At 35.6% G+C, this 20,997-nt stretch overlaps 1 protein-coding gene across 1 annotated transcript in view; it reads right to left on the bottom strand.

Moving 5' to 3' along the window:
• PREX2 (phosphatidylinositol-3,4,5-trisphosphate dependent Rac exchange factor 2) overlaps positions 1-20,997 on the bottom strand; it is a 278,303-nt gene that overhangs the window by 131,117 nt on the left and 126,189 nt on the right. The window contains exons 12-19 of the mRNA XM_046642000.1: positions 20,074-20,177; positions 19,328-19,377; positions 16,675-16,750; positions 12,164-12,236; positions 9,575-9,717; positions 9,316-9,408; positions 7,461-7,609; positions 3,022-3,107 (exon numbers count right to left, since the gene is read on the bottom strand). Of these exons, the coding sequence (XP_046497956.1) occupies positions 3,022-3,107; positions 7,461-7,609; positions 9,316-9,408; positions 9,575-9,717; positions 12,164-12,236; positions 16,675-16,750; positions 19,328-19,377; positions 20,074-20,177 (774 nt within the window). The remainder of the gene's footprint in view (positions 1-3,021; positions 3,108-7,460; positions 7,610-9,315; positions 9,409-9,574; positions 9,718-12,163; positions 12,237-16,674; positions 16,751-19,327; positions 19,378-20,073; positions 20,178-20,997) is intronic.

The raw sequence follows: 20,997 nt of genomic DNA, 5'->3' as shown, positions 1-20,997 counted from the left end.
GGAGCTGGCAGAGGATGGAGTAGGAGAAAAATCTGGAAAGAGCCTTCTCAGAAATCAAGAGATGGCACTTTAAGCAAACGGGAGTAGTCAGTTTAAATAAATGCCACAGATAGCTCAATAAAGACAAGGATTAGCAATGTCCATTGTATTTTCCAGTTAAGTCCATGATAACTCTTATAAGATAGACTTTAGAGACATGAGTGGGAGGTGGGAGGCAATGTTTATAGCACTGGGCTAAAATTAAAATAGGAAGCAAGGATGGGCAGGCAAAAACACAGACCAGGATTTTAGGAAGTGTGGCCATGACAGTATAAAAGTTATTAGAGCGTTATTCTAGAGCTGAGCTTCTCAATCTTTGATGTGGATACAAATCACCTGCGGATCTCATTAAAAATGCAGATTCTGACTCAGTATGTCCCAGGTGGGATCTGAGATTCTGCATTTCTAACCAGCTCCCGAGTGATGTCAATGCAGTAGGTCTGTGGCCCACACTTTGAGCAGCAAGGATCTAGAGGGGAAAACAAGGAAAAGGGAAAGGTTTTGTGTTTACTGTTCTAGTTTAAGATGGTTTTGTTTCTTTGTTTATTTTAATGGGAAAGAATTGACATGTTTATAGCCTATGCTATAATAATCCAATGAAAAGAAATGGTTGAAAATTCTGGAAGGGGGATATCTTACAGTGCAATACTCCAGAGGAGGTATCTGAAGGGATGGGATCCAAAACATGTGTAGAGAGATTAACCTTGAACACCAGGAAGAAAAAAGAAGACCTTTTCCCCTAGGACGGGAGAAAAGTTGGTGATGGTGATACAGCCAGCAACAGGTGTGCAGACATGGGTGTGGGATTCTGAGGATTTCATATCTGGTAGCCTCAATTTGTCTGTGAGGTGCCAAAGGAAGTTCATCTTGGGAGATAGGAGGCAATTATGAGGGGAAAAGAGGGAGCTGATCAGAATCACATAAAAAGATTGCTGAGTAATAATATGGGCTCAGTAAAAGACAAGGCAGTGAATTGGGATAACAGTAATTCCATAACCATGATAGTTTTTCCTAGCTACTCAGGAGGAAGAGCAAGAAGCTGGTTAGGTTGGTCCAAGGCTAAGATGAGATGGCCTGGATGCACCTGAGGATAAGGACAAGAGGACGATACTGGCAAGAGTGACTCAAGTGACCGGCCAAGGGGATAAGGCTGGCTAAGAGAGACAGAGGAGTCTTGGGGGGGTGTAACTGACCAGGAGAAAAAGAGAAGGATCCAAAGACTGGAGGTCCCAATCGAATCGAAAAACAACCTGTGAATACCAGTGTGATAAGAGACCAAAATTAGAGACTGTAATCAGAAATTGGAATATTGGAATTTTAGGTGAAATTTCAAAGGTGGAATTCCAGTTATTGATACACTCCAGTGTGTGGCCATGGGAAAGGTCTGAAGAAGAAAAATGAGAAAATGGTTTCTTTTTCTTATGGCAAAATTACAGTGCAAAAAAGAAAGCACAGAATACTATCTTTTCATTTAATATACATTTGAAAGGAAAAACACATGATCATTTCTGTCTTTTACTCTTTAGAAGCGAAAAGCATAGGACCCAGACTTGGTCCTTTCTTATCACTAAGTCCGAAGACAGACCCTGCTCTTTAAATGATACTGTAACAGAGAAAGATACAACTTACTCAGGGTTCCAGTTATCTCATAGGACTGATAATGTAACTTACTCCTTTTTGGTTTAGTAAAAATGAAGAAGATATTTGATGTACCAAATATCCCATTTCGGTATGAAATGTATCCTGCTTCAGTTTTATAATATTACTGAATTATTGGAAATATTTTAAATGTCTATTAATCTATATGTTTTAAAAATCTGAGTGAAAAGACAAGTTTTTGAAATATGATTCATTTTTATCATACATATACTAATGAAAGCAATTTTATAATCTAATAAAGGTCTGACTAGTATGTTCTTGATAAATTTGATTCTGATAGCAGCACCATCTCTAAATTTTCCAGTCTAATGTTTAGGTGAACACAGTAAGATGCTCTGCATTTTTCATTTCTTAGTAATGAAAAGCATGTATGTCCCTTGTTAAGATAAACTCGTGGCCTCGTATGCTTATAATGACTCTTCTTGCTATAGCAGCCCGTTATTTACTATGTTTAGCAATGTGGAATCTAACATTATTCCTTTAAATCATTACTAGTGTTAGTACAAAATTTAAAATACATAGGATAATAAAAGATATCAACGGCTGACTTGCCTATCACACAAAAAGAAGATGAAATATAAACATAAGTTTTTAGTCACTAAAATGACTTAATTTAAAATGCATTTTATGATTTACAAAATGCATGGTTTATAGGAATACCTCAAGTAACCATATAGCAACGGGCTCTAAAGCACACAGAGCATTCTTAAACCTGAGAACTCACATCTTTGAATTACTGACAAAAATATAATTATTTACCATCAGAGAAAAATACAAATAGACAACCTTAAATTCATATATCCTTTGTCTAAACTAAAGCATGCAGAAAAGTGCTATTGGGAAGCATCATTCTTTTATAAATTTTTAACAATAATAAATATGCCTTACAATTTTGTGTGTGTGTGTGTGAGGAAGATTGGCTCTGAGCTAACATCTGTTGCCAATCTTCCTCCTTTTGCTTAAGGAAGATTTTTGCTGAGCTAGCATCTGTGCCAATCTTCCTCTATTTTATGTGGGATGCCACCACAGCAAGGCTTGACGAGCGGTGCTAGGTCTGCGCCGGGATCTGAACCTGTGAACCCTGGGCCATGGAAGCAGAGCACACAAACTTAACCACTGCGTGACTGGGCTGGCCCCTTTACAATTTTTAAGAGTTTTTAAAAAATTGTTTCAGGAGTGTAGTACCATTGAGCTAATACGGCAAAAATATGATGGAGAAAATTCACAACAACATAATGATGCAGATTTTACACATATTCTTGTTCAGCAAGGACTATCCAAACATGCTGGCAAGCTGTTTCCCAAGCAAGATGAACTTCTCACCTCTTCCTACTGCATGCACAACCGATGGGCCGTATCCTCGGATCTGGAATCCAAGTCCCTCAGCTGAATCTGGGATTTTCACTGTCCTAAAATCAATCGGAAAATAAGGTAAGATGATTTTAAAATGCCACAATTGGTTAAAACAATAGTTGTCCACACTTTCATTCATTCTCTCAATAAATATGTATTGAGAGTCCACCATGTGAAACATCCTGGGCTAGACACCCTTGCAGGAGACAAACACGGTGTGTGTCCTCCCCAAGGCACACAGCAGGCATGCAGTGCAGAGTCCCTCAGTTGAACAGTCATTGCAAAGTGTATCCTGAATAAGGAGCAGGTTCTGGGGTCAGACAAACCCAGCAGCGAATCCTTTTAGTCAGTTGATAGGTGGGTCACTTGGAAGAACGCCTTAACTTCTTCGAGCCTGAGTTTCCCCAGAAAGATGATGATATTAAAGCTTAGCAGGGTGTCAGTGGAGATTAACAGGGAGACCTTTGGTAAACCGCCCATAGCATCGTGCTATGAACTACGTAGGTACTTAATCAAATGGAAGCTTCTCTCCTTACTATACTGTTACAAGAAAGACACCAGTGCACAGTGAAATCTCTTTGTTAAAATTGATATAAAAGAAACACAGAGTTAATACATTTCTACCTGTTGGAAACTTCATCAAAGAACAACAACAAAGAGCTAGTTATAAAGAACACATCTGTCCAACACTACACCCAATTTAAGAATATGATTACATTAAGTGTTTACTCAGTGAAATTTTAAAAGACTATACATCAAAAGGTAAACTTGAATAAGGAAAAAATATTTTCAATGAATCCACACGGAAAAGCTGAAGGGCTGGAGAAGTTGAGTAAGCTGTCACGGCAAAGCGGTGAGGGATGTCCAATCTAGCACTAATAAATGAGCCACTCCACAGAAGGAAGCCAGACATCAGACAGAAACAACAAACAGCAGAGAACGCAGTACAAGATGGAACAACATAACAATAAAAACAAGCATAATAAATTGCGGTAGAGAGCAAAGACAAATGAATACAAGGCAATAAATTTTGATGGATAGCCCTCGATGCCCAAGAAACAAAAGTGTTTTCCAAAAGATGATGAATTAATCATGAAATAAATGTCGGCAGCACTTCAAGGCCACATTAGACAGAGTCTGAAGTTAGGTACAGCAGCACTTATTCCAAGTTTATGAAATAGCTGTTGGAGCAGCTTGAACAACGCTGCCTGGAACACTTGAGAGAGCCATATGCTGCGTTTAGGGCTGAAGGAAGAGGCTGGCATTGCCATCTAAACATAACCTAGGCAAGCGTTCCACGATGGAAATGCAAATTGCCTGTTCCAGGGAACCTTGAAAGTGTTATTATAAATTAGGGTATACATTATGAAGTGATCTGCGTATTGGTGGGAGAGACATCTCAGAACTAATTTATCCCTTATCCTTAATCAAATACTTTTTGGTGTATAATGCTGTATCTGCTTCTTTTAAATAGCATCTCGTTACTAGTGTCTGTCAAAGACACACTTGAAAATGGAAGATAGACTAAGGAAAAGAAAAGGGAATAAATACATTTTCTGAGTATGAAACAAAAAATAGAGGTAGCTCATGCTTCATATCTTATGAATGAGAGTTCACTTTAACTGAAATAAATTAAGAGCTTTCAGACTGTGGTGAATTATTGTTGCTTTTGGATTATGAGGAATTCACAGTGGCCTCTCAACTCTTTCTTTCTTCTTTCTTTCTTTCTTTTTTTGTTTTTGGTGAGGAAAACTGGCCCTGAGCTAACATCTGTTGCCCTTTTTGCTTGAGGAAGATTGTCCCTGAGCTAACATTTGTGTCAATCTTCCTCTATTTTGTATGTGTGACGCTGCCATAGCATGGCTTGATGAGTGGTGTGTAGGTCTGTGCCCTGGATCTGAACCCATGAACCCCAGACCGCCAAAGCGGAGCATGCAAACTTAACCACTACACCACCAGGCTGGCCCCTCAACTCTTTCTGAGCATGGTCTTCCAGCCTTCTCATATGGCTATTGAAGACTGACCATACTCTGATCTTCAAGAAGATCACTATGTTTTTCTTAACAAAATTTGTACAAAACACCGTGAGATACATTTTGGTCATAATATTGGGACTCTCTTCAAAACATGATTTTTGGAAAACATGTTTCCCTGCTGAGACCACGATACTGTCTATTAAGGAAGAATTAAACTTATACAAGAGGAATGCTCTATTTCTTATTGAAAATAAATGCACTAAATTATCTGCTACAAAGCCTTTTGAAAAATTCCTTGGTGTTATCAAGTGTAAAATACAGCTAGATTCAAAAGAAAAATTCTGTTGTATTTACCTCTCATATTTTTTCCTTTTCTCCCCAACAAGATACTACATAATGATAAGCAACCATTGTAAGAAAACATGAGAGAGTGATTTATAGGAATCGTACATTAGAACAGCACATAAAGGAAAGGTTATAGATTTCAAACAAATTAACAATAAAAAGGAAAAACTATTCTGAAAACAGTTTTGAAATACAATGTAAAATATGCTCTTGATGTAATAAAGGAGCAATGAGAAAAGTGAAATGAGAGAACAGATACGCATCATATGTATGTATGTACTGGAGTACATACTATGTGCTGAAGATGTCACTAAGATCTTCAAGAACCTAGATTTATTTAACGTTCTTAGTAGAACCGTGACACAGGCACTCTTATCATCCTTGTTTTTCTATGGATGAGGATGTTGAAGCAACACAATTAGCAAGCAAGTGGTAGAAGAGAGGCTTGAACTTGGACCAGAAATATCGGGTTCCAGATACTGTGCAACTGCAACGAATGCCAAGGGAGGAGTCAGAAGACCCAGGTTCCAGCCCTGCTCATCTAGCAACTAATTCCAGGACTGAGGATTTGCCCCTATCTATTGAGTTTTGAAGCTGATGACTTCAAAGTCCTCTTCCTGTTGAAATGTCTATGATCAGTGAACCAGTATTGGCAAGGTTAAATCAGGGGGCATGGGGCCTCAGGAGAGGGCCTTTATGTTTACCAAAGTAAAGAGCTTTGGAATATTACTCTCATTTCTTTCTGGCTTGTCCTATTCCCTTTTAAAGGCCCTCAAAGCATCCAGAGGTAGGCAACTAGGTCAGCCTTATCCTAGATAGGGTTGGATAAAGAGGGCATAATCGATCACAATTAGGTTTAGAGAGAAGACATTGCTATGGTTATTTGCTCCTCTCTAACCCAAAGTCTTCCTAAATTAGTCACCTTAATGAGTCACAGTCACTCTTTCAGACCCCTTGGTAAGCTGTTGGTAGAATGTAAAGCATCTATCTTGATGACTTAGTGCAGAATCCAGCCCATCACACTGCACTTCACCTCTTAAGACCAATAGTGCACCCAGCTATTAATGAGTATACGTATTAAGGCAGGGAAGAATACTATACTACATATACTTAGAATATTTTCATAAGCAGTCAAAATAAACCTTTTTGTTTTTGAAGTGGTAACCTTCATTTATCTTAAAATTAATAAAGTTGCTTATCACTATTGATAAATAATAACTAAATGTCAAACAATAATTTTGGCATAATCATACTATATTAAGACACTATGCCAAGCACTTTATGTGCATTATCTCAATTAATTAACTGGTTAAACAAATCATGGAAACCCGATAAGGGAATGCTAGACCATCAATGATTCCCAGAAGAAAAGCCAGTGTCTTCCAAGTGTATCCATAACATCTTGTTATTTTTGTCAAAGAAAAAAGCAGATCATAAAGCACGATCCCATTTTATAAATATATCTTTGTGTACATGTGTGTCAATACTTAGAAAAATAAACTAACACTGAATTCCAAAAAGATCATTGTTATTTATGGATGATATCAAATATAGAGAGTACTGAAAAATCTGTCCTCTCTAAATTTCCTATAATAAACAAGGGTTTTTCCTAATGATAGGTAGATCGATAGACATTTCTTTTAAAGAACAGAAATACTGCCAAGTACACACAAGCATGGAAGTGTCTTTCACCCAGTCTTGATTCCATCTCCTATGAGCATTTAATTACAAATGGTGTCTAATCAGCGCACAGCCCCTGAAACATAGCTGAACATGGAGGAACGTAGTTCTTTATTATCAAGTGTTCTATTGGTTTGCTTCACTCATAGTCAAACTCAACCCAGGAAAATTTGGGCAGCAAAAAGAAAGTATTATTTCTGCTAAAACTACCTGATTCGAAGCAAGCACTTTACCGTCATGAGCAATGTAGTTTTTCCATCATCTAAAGACCAGTATTAGTGACACTGATAGGGTTTAAACGTTCTAAGCAATGATATGCTTAATTCTAGACATTTACTTAGTTGACATTTCTATTTTATTCACCTCTGGATAAATTTTTTAAAATCCCACATAAATCACACAACTTACTCCCTTGGCTTTGTGCTCACAAGAACTCTTAGAGGTTTTCTGCTGTTTAAGCATGATTTCAGGAAGCAATCCACTTCATTGAAAGGTCTCATAAAAACTAGGTCACCATTAATAGTAAAGATCTTTTTCCCAACTTCCATGCCAGCCATCTAAGACAGAAATTGCAAAAAGAATTCAAATTATATTTTAATAAGGCATCTATTTTTTTCATAGAATTAGAATCTGAAAAGAACTAGATTGTACAGATTTTGACATTTCAACACATCTGCAATGTTCTTATATAACTTCACAAAACAGAACTGTGGGCGAGACAACCTAATTATCATTCTCTGTGACCCAGTTTTAAATTTGATCACCCATCTTTACTAAAATTCTCCCCCCTCCCTCCACGACTTAACATTGTACTCCTCCTGTGACCCTTTTTTCTGTTGTATTTTATAGTTCTTTTTTTTTACTTCCTCCTTTTAACTAGAGTCAAACCCCAGGTTAATTTTTTGACTGCATTTTCCATCTAGATCAAATTAACTCAAGAGAGTTTCAACCTCACAGAGACATCAGTGACAACCAAATATGCACTGTTAGCTTGCCATAGCATAAGTGTCTCCAAAGGCAGGAGAGAGGAATGACCTGGAATCCAAGCAAGAGAGCTCCAACAAGCACAGATCGCAAGACGCTGCAAAGACGGCAAGGAAGATATTATCTCTCCAGGCCAACCAGGCTGCTCTTCTTAACCATTCCTACTGCCTATAAACTAAATGTTCTTTTGGTTACAAGCGAAATGATGAAAACTTGGGAGAGGGCGTTTTATCAGTGGCCTAGTCAGATAAAGCTCTGCTCTAAGAACATCGCTGGAAACGTCTGGGAGAAACGCTTCCTTCTCATAGGAAATTATTAAAAATTGTCATTTGTTGGCCAGGCCCACTAACAGAGTATGAGTTACAGATTTCTTTTGTTTGAAATTAATGCGCTGTACATAAAGCTTTGTCTTGCATGAGCTTGTGTTTTGGTAAAAGACTGAGACCTTGGGCATCAGCAGACAGGAGGTTGGGTGACAGTTTACTACTAACTTTAAATAGATTCAAAGTTAAAAGCCATGCTTCATTCATTCTCACATTCTTTATTAAAGTTTTAAACATTGACAGGTTTGCTTGAGAATTAAGCATTTTACAAGCATTTTAGATCTGATATACTTGGGATATAACACTGGAAAGTAGGTCCCATGAGGGCAGGAAATTTTGCCTCTTTTGTTCATGACTGTATTCCCAGAGCCTCCAACACTGCCTAGCATATGGTAGGTACTAAATAAGTATTTCTCAATGAATGAACGAATGATCAAGAGATTCCTCTGTTTAAAAGGCTGGTGAGGTGAGAAAACATCAATCAGTATTAACCCAATGAGAAAATAAGTCAAAGCATGTGCTTTACTGATGGAAGCTGTATTTAAATAAGACAGTCAAAAGTGACAGGAAAACAGAAGACGTGGCCCTTGATTTAATGGAAGAACCGTTGGACGTATATAACACAGCCCCACGCCATGCAGTTTCCACGGGGTTCCGGGCTAGAATCGGTGAACAGGGAAGTACCAGGCACATGGAATGAGCAATTGGCCTCCCAGGAAGTTAAGAAGTTCGTAGCTTAGATCTCTACAATCCTTCTCCCCAACTATCTTCGAGTACCCAGACATAGACTCCTCTGTCACAAATCCCAAGAGTAATTGGTAGGACCTCAGAATAAAACTATTCAGAAAACACTACTTTCAATAAAGATACTTAAAGGCTGATTGGAACGTGTGTAGAACTTTTACATTTGTATGTCACAGACAACAAATTTAAATAAAAGTGCTAATTTACATTACCTCAGCATTAGACCCCTTTTCTACCAACTTTATTATTGGAACTTTATTTTTGTCTTCTAACCCAAAACCATAGCTGCCTTCAGTGGATTTAATCTGAAATGCAAAATATTAACAATGCAACTTATTAATAAAGCAACTATGAAAAAAGTTACAGATCAAACAGAATGAAACAACATGCATCACCATTAAACAAGTTTATGCAATCTCCTGCTAATGTCTCATCAAGAAGAAAACTTATATAACATATTAATAAACTTACCAGTAATGATTTAGCTATAACATTTTCCACAACTTTTAAATCATGTTTCATAAGTCGATGTTTCATATTTGATCCTTCCATTTCCTCATCCGCAAAGAATCGGAAAAGGAGGGGTTCATCTTTGAATTCACTTTTTTCAAGGACTACAGAAACAGAGAGAGATTCAAATGATTTGATTAGCCCAAAAATCAAACATTTTCTATGTTGATAGACATACAGTCAATTAATACCTGTCCATGACCTAAATTTTACACTCCTGGGACAAGTTACATTCACAAATATCACTACGATATTTTTCTACTTCTTTCTATAATTTCAACGTGATTTTTTTTAAATTACTGTTACCTAAAGGATTTTGAATTTTTAAGATAAGTAGTACTTTTTCAACGTTAACTTTTTTGTGCTTAACCAAGTCTGTTACTTTCCAAATTAAAGTCAAAATTTAAATAAAAGGAGTATATTGAATCAAAAAATGTATTCAATACAAAACATAGAAACCCACAGTGTTTTGAATTTTTAGTAAACATTTTAAGTATGTTTTTAATATCCTGCACAATTATGGGAAAATTCAAATGGGTTAAGTGCTGCCCTTATGTGTGTGAGCAATTCCCACGGTGGTCACTTTTGTTCCAACACTTCAAACCAGAAATACATCTTCTGGGTGAAATGTGATTTTAGTTTCCACCAATTCCTACTTCTTTCATGTTTAAAAACATTATTCTCAAATAACTTTATTTCTGCAAAGGTCTTCTTTTTTTTCCTTTTATCTGAATGTTGATATTTCCCCCCAAAGACCCTAAGATTCCTGGCATCCCCTAAGACATAAGGTTTGTGTTTTGTTAGCCTTTTTTTAAAATAAAGCGGAATACTCATAGACAGAATTTGTATTCAGTGAGATCCTGGCAGCTGTCAAACTGTTTAAAAAGAGAAATCTCTATTTCTATTTATCTATCCTTCGTACCTTGAAGCGTACTTGTGCAGACAAGTTCACTCATCAAGCCAGGGAGCCAAAGGCGGGACAGTAGTGCCACGGCACAGCAGAAAGTTAGGCTTTATGAAGAGACAGACCTGAGTCTAAACTCCAGGTCTGGGACTGATTCTGGGTGTAACACTGGGAAAGTTACTAAACTTTTTGAACTTCAGTTTCCTCATCTATAAAATGGGAGCAATAAAATCTTCATAATGTTGCACAAAACTAAAATGAGGTAATAAATGTAAATAATTTGGCATATAGTAAGCAACCAAAAATGATAGTGATTTTCTTTCATTATTTTTACAGAGTTCCTAATAATGATTGTTGACTAGATGGATGGATGTATCAATCAGTGGATGGAGGACTGGCTGGCAAATGAAACTATCCAGCACAAATTAAAAAGTAACACAAGTCATAGCTGGCAACAGAAATGAAGATATATTTGAGATCGAGTGAGGTCTTGCCCACAGGACCTAAGCAGTTTCCCCAAACCCACATGGTGTTTTGGCTATTGCTGTTTTCCTCCAGCAAACAGTCCGTCTAAAAGGAGCGAGAGAGGACATCAATAAGGCCAGGCGTGAGCCAAACTGGTTGTGCTTTACTGACAGAGGCTTTTGTAGGGAAAACTGTTGTTGTAACTCAATATTTTAAAGCAAATATTTACATACCATTACTGCATGTTGATGCTTTAAAGAGACAAGTAATTAAAACTTCTGAAGGTTTTCAGCTTGATATTATAGTTTAAAATCCCTATCATGATGTCATTTCTTTCATTCCATAGTTTGCTCTTCAAGCAATGATATTTCTCTATCACAAATTATACAGTGCTCTAGAGACAGTGGAATGTAATGGAATTCCCAAAGGAATCTACGATAATCAACGATATTATCAAAATCGCTCTAACTTTTACTATACTCCCTTCTTCACAAAAAAGTAAGAACCTTCTGAAAGTAATTGACAAATAGGTACCAGTGCTTTCAAATACCTCTTTAAGCATATGTATATTAACAACTGAAAAGAGATTGCTTGGGTTTACAGAATCTCTAAGATGGTGGTATGAATTGAGAGAGAAAACCAAATCTCATTACTTTTACGAAGCTAAGGAGTATGAAGTCATCAAACAAGAAAGAAAATCAATTTTTACTTAGTAGCCAAAAAGATCTTCCAGAGATTTATAATTTTGTTCTCTGAGGTACTTGTGAAAGCATTTTTCTAAAAAGAACAATAACTATTCAACCACATATGTTCTCATTTAATCATTTCAATATATACGGCCATTCAAAAAAACCATGAGTCTGATCTCAAATAGTTTCAAAGAGTATATGAGTTATTTTTTAAAAACTTCTAGCTCGAGGCTTGCTCTTCTGGAATCAGTACAGTCTAGAAAAATAGAAGAGAAGTCAAGGTAACTGGAAGATAATAGCAATTAGACGTAGTAAGGCACAGCAGGGAAAGTGAATGCAGATGCAGTAACCCAACACACACACATGGCAAGACCCAGGTGTTCTTGCTGGTTCATCTCTAAACGACTTCACTGAAAACTGAAATGCTCCCAGTGTCCTACAAAAACAAAATAGTGAAATACATCTATAAGCTTCCAGAATAAAAATCCATACCATGGTGCATAAATCCATTGTCACAGAGTCCGACACCAAATATCATGGCCTCCTCTCTGGTGCGGCAATCCCCCTGTTAAACACAAAAGCAGTAGACAAGTTAACAGGCAACTGGAGGCCTTGTTGCACCTTTTCTGCATTTGACATCCCCAGCACCATACGGGCAAAGCCACTCATATATTACAGCACACATTGCTTTCATAAGCCCACGATGCATCCAATTGTTACAGAACATTCACTTGATTAGGAAAACATCTTTTGACATTAAATGAAAAACAGACAACATCTCTTGAGAAAAACATACTTTATTAAACATGAAAATATATAAGTAACTAAAATCTTTACTACCATAAATGGATCCCTTTCTCTTATTTCTTTGATCTTGTATCCCAATTTTGTTATCAAGGAAATATTGTATATATTGAAAACATTAAATAAAGCTAAATAAAAATCATTATTCATGATCTCTGTTATCACTTCCCTTCTGCCAAATGGTCTTGCTCTTTAGGGACCCCTAAAGAGACCTACTAATCTAGGGTGATTCATAAGACCCTGAGAGTAAATTGTTTGGCTAAGCCAGCAAATGCAAGCTTCTCTTAACTATCTTGCTGAAAAAATATTTAGATCCTATAACTGAACCAAAAAGAAAGCCAACGCAACCTTTTGTTATGGTTTTTATCTAGGAAACACCTATTTTATTCATATACACATGGATTCATATATATGAGTATGTATGTGTATATTTACATAAGTATGTGTGTGTATATAACCTTATAGTTGTGTGTTCTACACTTTAAGAAGTGCACTCTCACACATTATCTCATTTTTTCCTAGTTCTCTCTGTTAGCACTTAGGTACTCTACCAAATGTCTCCTCCCTTCTCTCTGGCTTCTATTCCACTTCTATGTCAACACCCTAATCTAGTCATTCTTCATCTTACTTCTAAATTATCATAATTTTTTTCTGGACTTTCTCCAACATAAGCTGCTATGGAATTAAACTTTCTTACACAAGAATTTCATGCTCCAAAACTTTAAACAAACTCTCTCTTTTTATAGTCATAACATACCAAAATTTTATGTTGGGCTTTCAAGGCCTTCCATATCCTCGCTTCATTCTACCTCTCTAGCTTCACTTTCCAAATACCCACACCTTTTGCTTGAGTGAAGTTGGCTGTCTCCTTTTGCCTGAACTCCCTGGGCTTATTTTCATCCTCGCTTTCACTCATACCCTCAATGCCTTTCTTTTACCCTCCAACCCATTTAAATTCTGCCTATCTACCAAGGACCAAGACAAGTTCCACCTCATGCTGTGACAACTTCAACCCTCACTAACCCTCCTGTTAACTGACAAAGCACTTATAATCTGTATCTTCAGACAATGCATCTTTGCTTTTATCAAAATCGAGCTGTTCAGTAACTTTCATGCATTCATTCAAAAGATTTTTTTTTTTTTTGCCACACAGTGTGCCAAGCACTATAGGTAATACATTAAAACCCTCAAGCTCACAACACTTCCCTGCCCTCAAGTAAACTGAATCTAGTGAAAGATTTGGTCACTTAAAATATGATATGTAATAAGTACCATTATCCAACTTAGTCAATATTCCCAATCATGCATTATAGTAGGTGCTGGTACAAAGGTTAAAAGGGTCCCCACTCTAAGAAACATGCAGTCTAGGCCAGTTTCAATATCATAAATTGTTTACTAAGACAGATAAACCCAGGGAACTGGGACAACAGAAGACCCTTAGCCCAGTCTGGAGGACCTGGCAAAGCTTCCTGGGGAGATGATGCTGGAGAGATATCGTAGAGGATATGTACAAATCAGCCCAATTGACTAACTGTCCACTGAAGGCAGGAAGCATGCCTGCTTCCTGTTTTGTTGGTTTGTTTTATTTTAATCATCAAAGAACTTACTTAAATGTTAAACTTACAATAACAGCTTGTTTTATAATCACTGATTGATTATTCAATTGATATCCTGGCCAGACTAATATTTTTAATTGACCATAATGGTGTAAAAAGCATGATCTAAAATATTTTGGTATCCATATGCCTTTTAAAAATCCTACTTGTGCCACACAGAACTGATGAGCATTAAAAGACAACAGAAGCTGCTTTGGTTGCGAAGAAGGAAGGCATTTTTAATTATAAAATATGACTGATCTATAAACAAATCACAGGTTACATGAATTAAATGATGTTTTAGAAGTACATCAATGCACTTGTCACATAAGGGTTAATGTCATTATATAAGGAGTTGTTGCATTATAAACCATTATACTAGAAGCAATAACAGCGAGCAAGAAATGTATCTAGAAGAAAACAACAATCATCACATTTTCCAAGACGATATCACACAATGTGTTGCCGAATAAGAGAAAAACTGTCAGACCGAGAATATACTCCAAACAATATGTAGACTACCATATTGGAGCCAGTTCTTTATTCTGTCCTCTTAAGATGTCCAAATCAATTCAGTGTCCTGGTCAAATCCAGAAATTAAGTTTTATTATCATTTGAGAGTGTTGTTGGAAAGAGACCCTTACTTTTTAAGAAATCTCTTGTTCACGTTAGATTAAGAATTTAACTTATCGCTCTCTTAGCATTCCATTATTACCTTGTCTTCCTTCTCAAAGCCAGCCCACGTTGTCCTAACCTGAAGCTAAGCAATAAGAGTTAACTACATCTGGGACCTGCACACAGCTCAAGTCATGCTGTGGTGGCATCCCACATACAAAATAGAGGAAGAGGGGCACAGATGTTAGCTCAGCAACAATCTTCCTCACCAAAAAAAAGTAATAAAAAATTTTTTAAAAAAGAATTAATTACATCTGATGCTTACATTTGAATAAGTTTTACACTATCAGAATCACAAAGCTTAAGTGATAGAGAAGAGATGACATGTACAGCTGTTCCAGTAAGCAGTAAACAGTTGTGAAAATAAAACCTAGAGGGAATAAATGACTTGTCCAAGTTTGCATAACCATTTATCAGCAGAGCTGTCGTCAGACACCAGGTTACCTGACTCCCAGTCCATGCAACGTCTACTACACACAATTTCTACAGACATTGTCATAAAAGCCCACTAAGAAAACCGGAAGAAAGAAATAATTGCAACTTGGCACAGTTTTTGAGTAACTTATTCTATTCTTCTAATGCTCACACATGGAAAGTAAAAACGTCAAAAAGAAAAAGAGTTAATAACAGATTGCTTGAATCAAAACTTTAAATATTTGTTCAGCGCTAGCTTTTGCTCCAAAAAATTTTCTTCTGTTTTCTCACATAATCAACATATAGCACAAGTTCATGTGAATTCTATAATACTGTAATTTCCATGTGAAATTCCAACTCTGATACTGAGCACAGAACCAGTTCTGATGTCACACATTGACCACAGAGTTATAAAAGGCACTGACACCAGTAAACCCACTGGATGTATGAAGCAGGGTTTTATCTAAAGGTAATTGGTTTAATCTAAAATCTTAAATTCTAAATAGCATAAACATAAGTGCAATAAAATACAAAAATACATGGTGGGGGATAGTCTAGAAATTAATATTAAATAAAAATCTCAAAATTTATGTGCACAGATGCATCAAATGTGAATTAAACATTAATATTTGAAACAAAAATAAACATTTTTATGACTGAGTATCAGATGTTATTATCCACTTGTAACAAAGGAAGTAGGCCACTTTCTTTAATAACAAAAAACTGAAACTGCTTTCAAAATTGTCCAAATATCTAAACATAATGACAGCATTTCAACCAGTAATATTCCTTTCTCCAAACCAGTAAGTTCTGTCAAAGTGGATATCAATTTTCTTAGCCTTTTTTTAATCAATGGAAAACATGTGATCATTTATTAGTTGACCTAATATGATAAAACATTTAAATACATTTATATTTGAATATCTATTATGATGGCTAGATGCCCTGATTTGCGAATAACATTTTCTCAATACCAGCTGCCAGTTCCCACATTCTGAGAAGCAGAGCAACAATAGGAACAACAAATTTCGTACTTTCCCATTTGAAATGTATGCAGGTGAATATTAAAGCTCATCTTATCAAAGCACAACGACTATCTAACAGAGAAAAAGGCAGAGGGAGATTAGAATAACTTGCTTAGACTAATAAACAGACACTTTAAAACAAATTAGTGAACAAACATGCCAAAAATTTTAGCACACGCATATAGCTATTCTTCAGTGATTTTCAAATTACACTTAGTTTTTTTGATGGATCTCAACTAATATTTTTAATACATGAACATCTTTCTCTCGAAAGACAATACAGCATAAAAATTAAGTTTAAAGACTCTGAAGTCAGATTAGCTAGGTTCAAATCCTAAGTCTGCTGCATATTAACTCTATGAACTTGGTCAAGTTATTTCACTGTGCATCATCTGCAGGCAGGGATAAAAAAACAAAACAAAACAAACCCTAACTAAATCACCTCTAAGTTGAAAGCAGCAGTGAATGTAACTCAGAAACGTCTATTTACCTGTGCAATTAACCAGTCTATGAGTTTGTTGGCCATGACCACAGATTTGTAGGTTCTTAAATGGTAATCTTTATCTCTGCAAAGGAAAAAGAAACCAAAAACATTAATCAAGAAGATAAGTGAGCACTGGGAAACATTTCATTTAGTGTCAGTGTGCAACAGAAAGTCTACTCAACATAATCTGAATTGATTGTCCAAATTATGTGTAAATAAGAAAGGTTGATGAAGTATATACAACACCTGAAAACTCTTTCATCAGCTCACACCAGGAGAAGAGACCCACAATGATAGCAAAATAGGACATTTCTTCTTTCACGTTTTCTTATATCCAAATAGATTATTACCGCTATATTATTTGGCAATAATCTAGCTAGAAATACAATTATCTCATTAATAAAAGAATAATAAATCAGAATTTCTTCCCTTTAAATCAAGATAGAGTCTATGAAAAACCTCCCCCAAATGTGGAGAATAAAGCCTCCCCTTTTCTTCCTGCTCCTGAGTCCTCCAAGAAGGCTGGATTTGCACTGGGGGCTTATTCGTTTGGCTCAGCTACAGGGGAAGACCGCAGGCCCATCCTGAAGTAAACACACTGAGAAGCCTGTCATTCATTTTGTCTGATCAGAGCACGAACATCGTGACACCACATCCCCAAGGGAATCAACCGGTTCTCCACATCAGACTCTCCTTTCAATACACTTCCCAGATCAGAGAAATCATTCCAAGTTTAGTTAGACACCAACAAAGTGCTCACGATAGAACGGAGCCCAAGGGCAGAAATCTATAATTCATTTATTTGGCAAGCCTGGATCAAAAGAGAAGGAGAAAATGACAGTCCTCTTAAAATACCAAGAAATCAAAACTGCAAATAATTTGAGGTGACATATAATAACCAGCTATATTCACAGTTCTTTAGCCTCTGTCGGCAATTTACGATTTTAACATTGACATCATTTTAACCACTTTCATAAAAAAGCTCCCTGAAATATGGGTGAAATTTCTGAGATTTCAATAATAAAGGCACTAGGGCAGCCAGTAATCAGCAGCAGATTTTTTTAATGTTTTAAAATTTATCTCCACGTTTCTGATACCACATCATCACCCATTTCATCTTGGTTTCCATAAGCATCAATAAGAAGGAAATGGACAGTCTATTATAGACACATGTGGGTCTGTAGGTTCTTCACCCAAGTAATTTTTCTCCTCACAAGCTGAGTTCACACACATTAAAAGCATGACTATCATACATTCCATCTGTTTTATGGGTTTTTCCCCATAAATTTTCCCTTGACAGCTCATAAACAATCGTCATTTCTAGCCAAAAAACAATTCCTTCTTATCAGTTCTCACAGGATGTAACTTTCTTGATAAGAAATCCCATATGGCTAAAATATATTTTCAGAACACATTTTCTCACATACAAATTCTACATATACTTGGGTGACGTGAAAAATTTAACTATTACTGCTTTCCATTAGTTTAGCAGAAAAAAAATTTAAGTACCCACTTGCTATTGACTTAAGTAACCACCTTTTAGTATTAAATTATTCAAAATATTTGCTGGGTGCCTCTGCCAGGAATATAGCAGAAAATCAACAAACTTGGGTTTTTTTCCACCTCTTTTTACTTGGGAAGCCTGCTTGGGAAAGTGGACAGGGTACTTTCAGGAGTGTTTTCAGAAATGTTAGTGGACATTGCAATACACTTTTACAAAGCAACTTCTGGAATCCTTTTTTTTTAAGCTCGTCCTTTCCCCGGAATTGGAAACCAGAAGGAAAAAACAGAAACACTGTACATCAAACATTTGGATTCTACAGCCAAGATTGAAAAGCATCTTTATTCATTTTGGAAACAGCACATCCATTCTTTGTTCTGAAAATACATTTTAGTCAATAAACTCCGAATGGCCATTTGAAATTGGTTTAATATTACATTACATTCTATCAGTTAGTGTCTATCAGGGTATATTACAAAAGTACAATAATATTCCTAATGACCTCCTCTATTAGTAATCATAGCACAAAACTCGAAGTTTTCCAGTGTCTTTCTAAAGAGATAAACTGAAAATTAATCCTGATTCCTCATTAAAAAAAAATGGCCTATGTCTTCAGAAGGAAAAACATGGTAGAGAATAAAATTATAAAATTATACTCATAACTCTAAGGTATTTCTTAATTTTTAAGTGCAAAATCTTTTCTTTGGATAAAAGACTATTAGAAGGAAATACTGGAAATAAAATACACATCCAAGATTTAATTACACAATTTAATGAAAAAAATAAATACACAAGTAATCATAATGGTAAATATTGAGAGTTAACAGTATTTCCAAATCCTCTCCCAGTCAACTACTATGTATTAAATATTAACTAAATGTGGATCATTTCATTATCAAGTCTATAATTTACTGTGAATTAATGGCAAATAATTTTATAAATAAGAATAAAGAGTGGAAAACACTATATAATTAGAGCCTCAGAAAGTTTAGGAATATTTTAAAACAAGTTATTCTTTAAAATAATCTTTAAAAGTAAAATTTTCACTTTGGGAAGATAAAGAAAATAAGCCAACAAGTTCCAGCTAAATAATATTGACCTAATATGTAATATAAATATTTCCTTTTAAGCTGCCCAGAACTTAGAAACCAGACTCACCTTATCACTGGAGTAAATAAACTATGAAGACGGCAATATAATCTTACGCCCTATTGTAAAATAAAGACATGTTAAAAGCAAGTAAGATCACCCAAAGGATATATCAATAAAATTTTGAAACAAATCAATTCACCGTCAACATTCTGGAATCATTACACAATCTCAACCAATTCAAAACTTGTTCACATGTTACATTACATCATAAAAATAATGACTTAAATCATTAAAAATAAGATTAAATGGTGCTATGAATTTGTCGTATACATATCCATACACAAAGTATTTTTTAAATTATTTTTCTTAAAATATAAAACTTCAAGATATAAACAGAAAATAAATGTATGCAGTAATACATCATAGTACTTGTTAATTACGTGTCAAAATAAATTTTGTCAAGTGTACAAAGAAAACTGATATTACACTAATTTTATATCTTTGTGTAACTTTTTTATTTAAGTGTCATGACCATTTGTTGCTACATGTGAAATAGTTTTCAATAGATATAAACTTCTGAATGGTGCACTTGCATTACTTCTATTTAGAACTAGATAAGAGAATGAAAAAAATGATCTGACATTAGAATCCATGAAATAGCGAGAAGAAATCAAGATGCTCGCTTATGTACGTCATTTAAGAATTTTCCATACCAGAAGAACCTTTTTAAGTCTCTCAACAGCATTTTATCTTGCTGAAGTATGACTACATGAATTCCGCTATTGATAAAAGGCTGGGGGAGAGGTGGGTACCTTTGAAATCACGTCCTGCATCTCATTTCTTGGATAAAATGTTCCATCGTCATAGCGAAATCTATATAACATCTGTTCTGGTTTGAACTGATGTTTATCAGTAACTAAGAACACAAGAACAATAAATTAAAATACTGACAATCTAAAAAGCGGCAAGTAAAAACAAATAAATTTATGAACTACATATTCCCAAATACTGAGACTTTTAGTTTTACCAAAAGCTTTTGTTTTCCTAACACAGTAATCCTATTCTAGTAATCTGACAGTAAGATTCATGGCAAGATTTTGTTATATAATACATTTACAATTTCCATATAATGATTTAAGAACTAAATTGAGATTAGCAACATTCAGCTAGCATAGCATATGTGTTTGTGTGTGTATAGTACATTTAGACTTATATAAATAAACAAGTCTGTCTTTTCTATTTTTTCATAATGCCACAAGTTGAGCAAAAAGTGCTCTTCAAAAAGCAGATACACCAATTCGTGAGTTCTAATTTGAATCTTAGCCCTAGAAGTGAATTTTAGCATTTATCTGTTTCATCCCACAGCAATCAGGCCAAGACCACACATAGGCCAATCTTGATCATTTATCTGGTGTTTAGATCCCCGGAGTGGATTACATAATTTCAACATGTAACTGATTCCAAAATTGTAACAGTTTCCTTACACCGAGAAATGTTTTTCTTACATGTCACTTAAAATTTTTTTCCTGACCATGACAGCGGGCCCTGCTTCACGTCCATCCTTAGGATAAGATTCTCATATTCACAAAGACTACTATTAAACTTCCTCCCAAGTTTTCTTTTTTCCAGGATAAGTTATTTTATAGACAGTCGAAGAAAAAAAAAGTGACCATTCTAGAAAGGAAAAACCTCAGATTACAGCTCAAAGAGTTTACATTTAAATGTTTTCTTTACAA

This window comes from Equus quagga, chromosome 16 (genome assembly GCF_021613505.1).
Source record: "Equus quagga isolate Etosha38 chromosome 16, UCLA_HA_Equagga_1.0, whole genome shotgun sequence".
In the NCBI taxonomy this organism is placed as follows: Eukaryota; Metazoa; Chordata; class Mammalia; order Perissodactyla; family Equidae; genus Equus; species Equus quagga.
The sequence above is the reverse complement of the archived record's forward strand: the minus strand, read 5'-3'. Positions and strand labels throughout refer to the sequence as shown.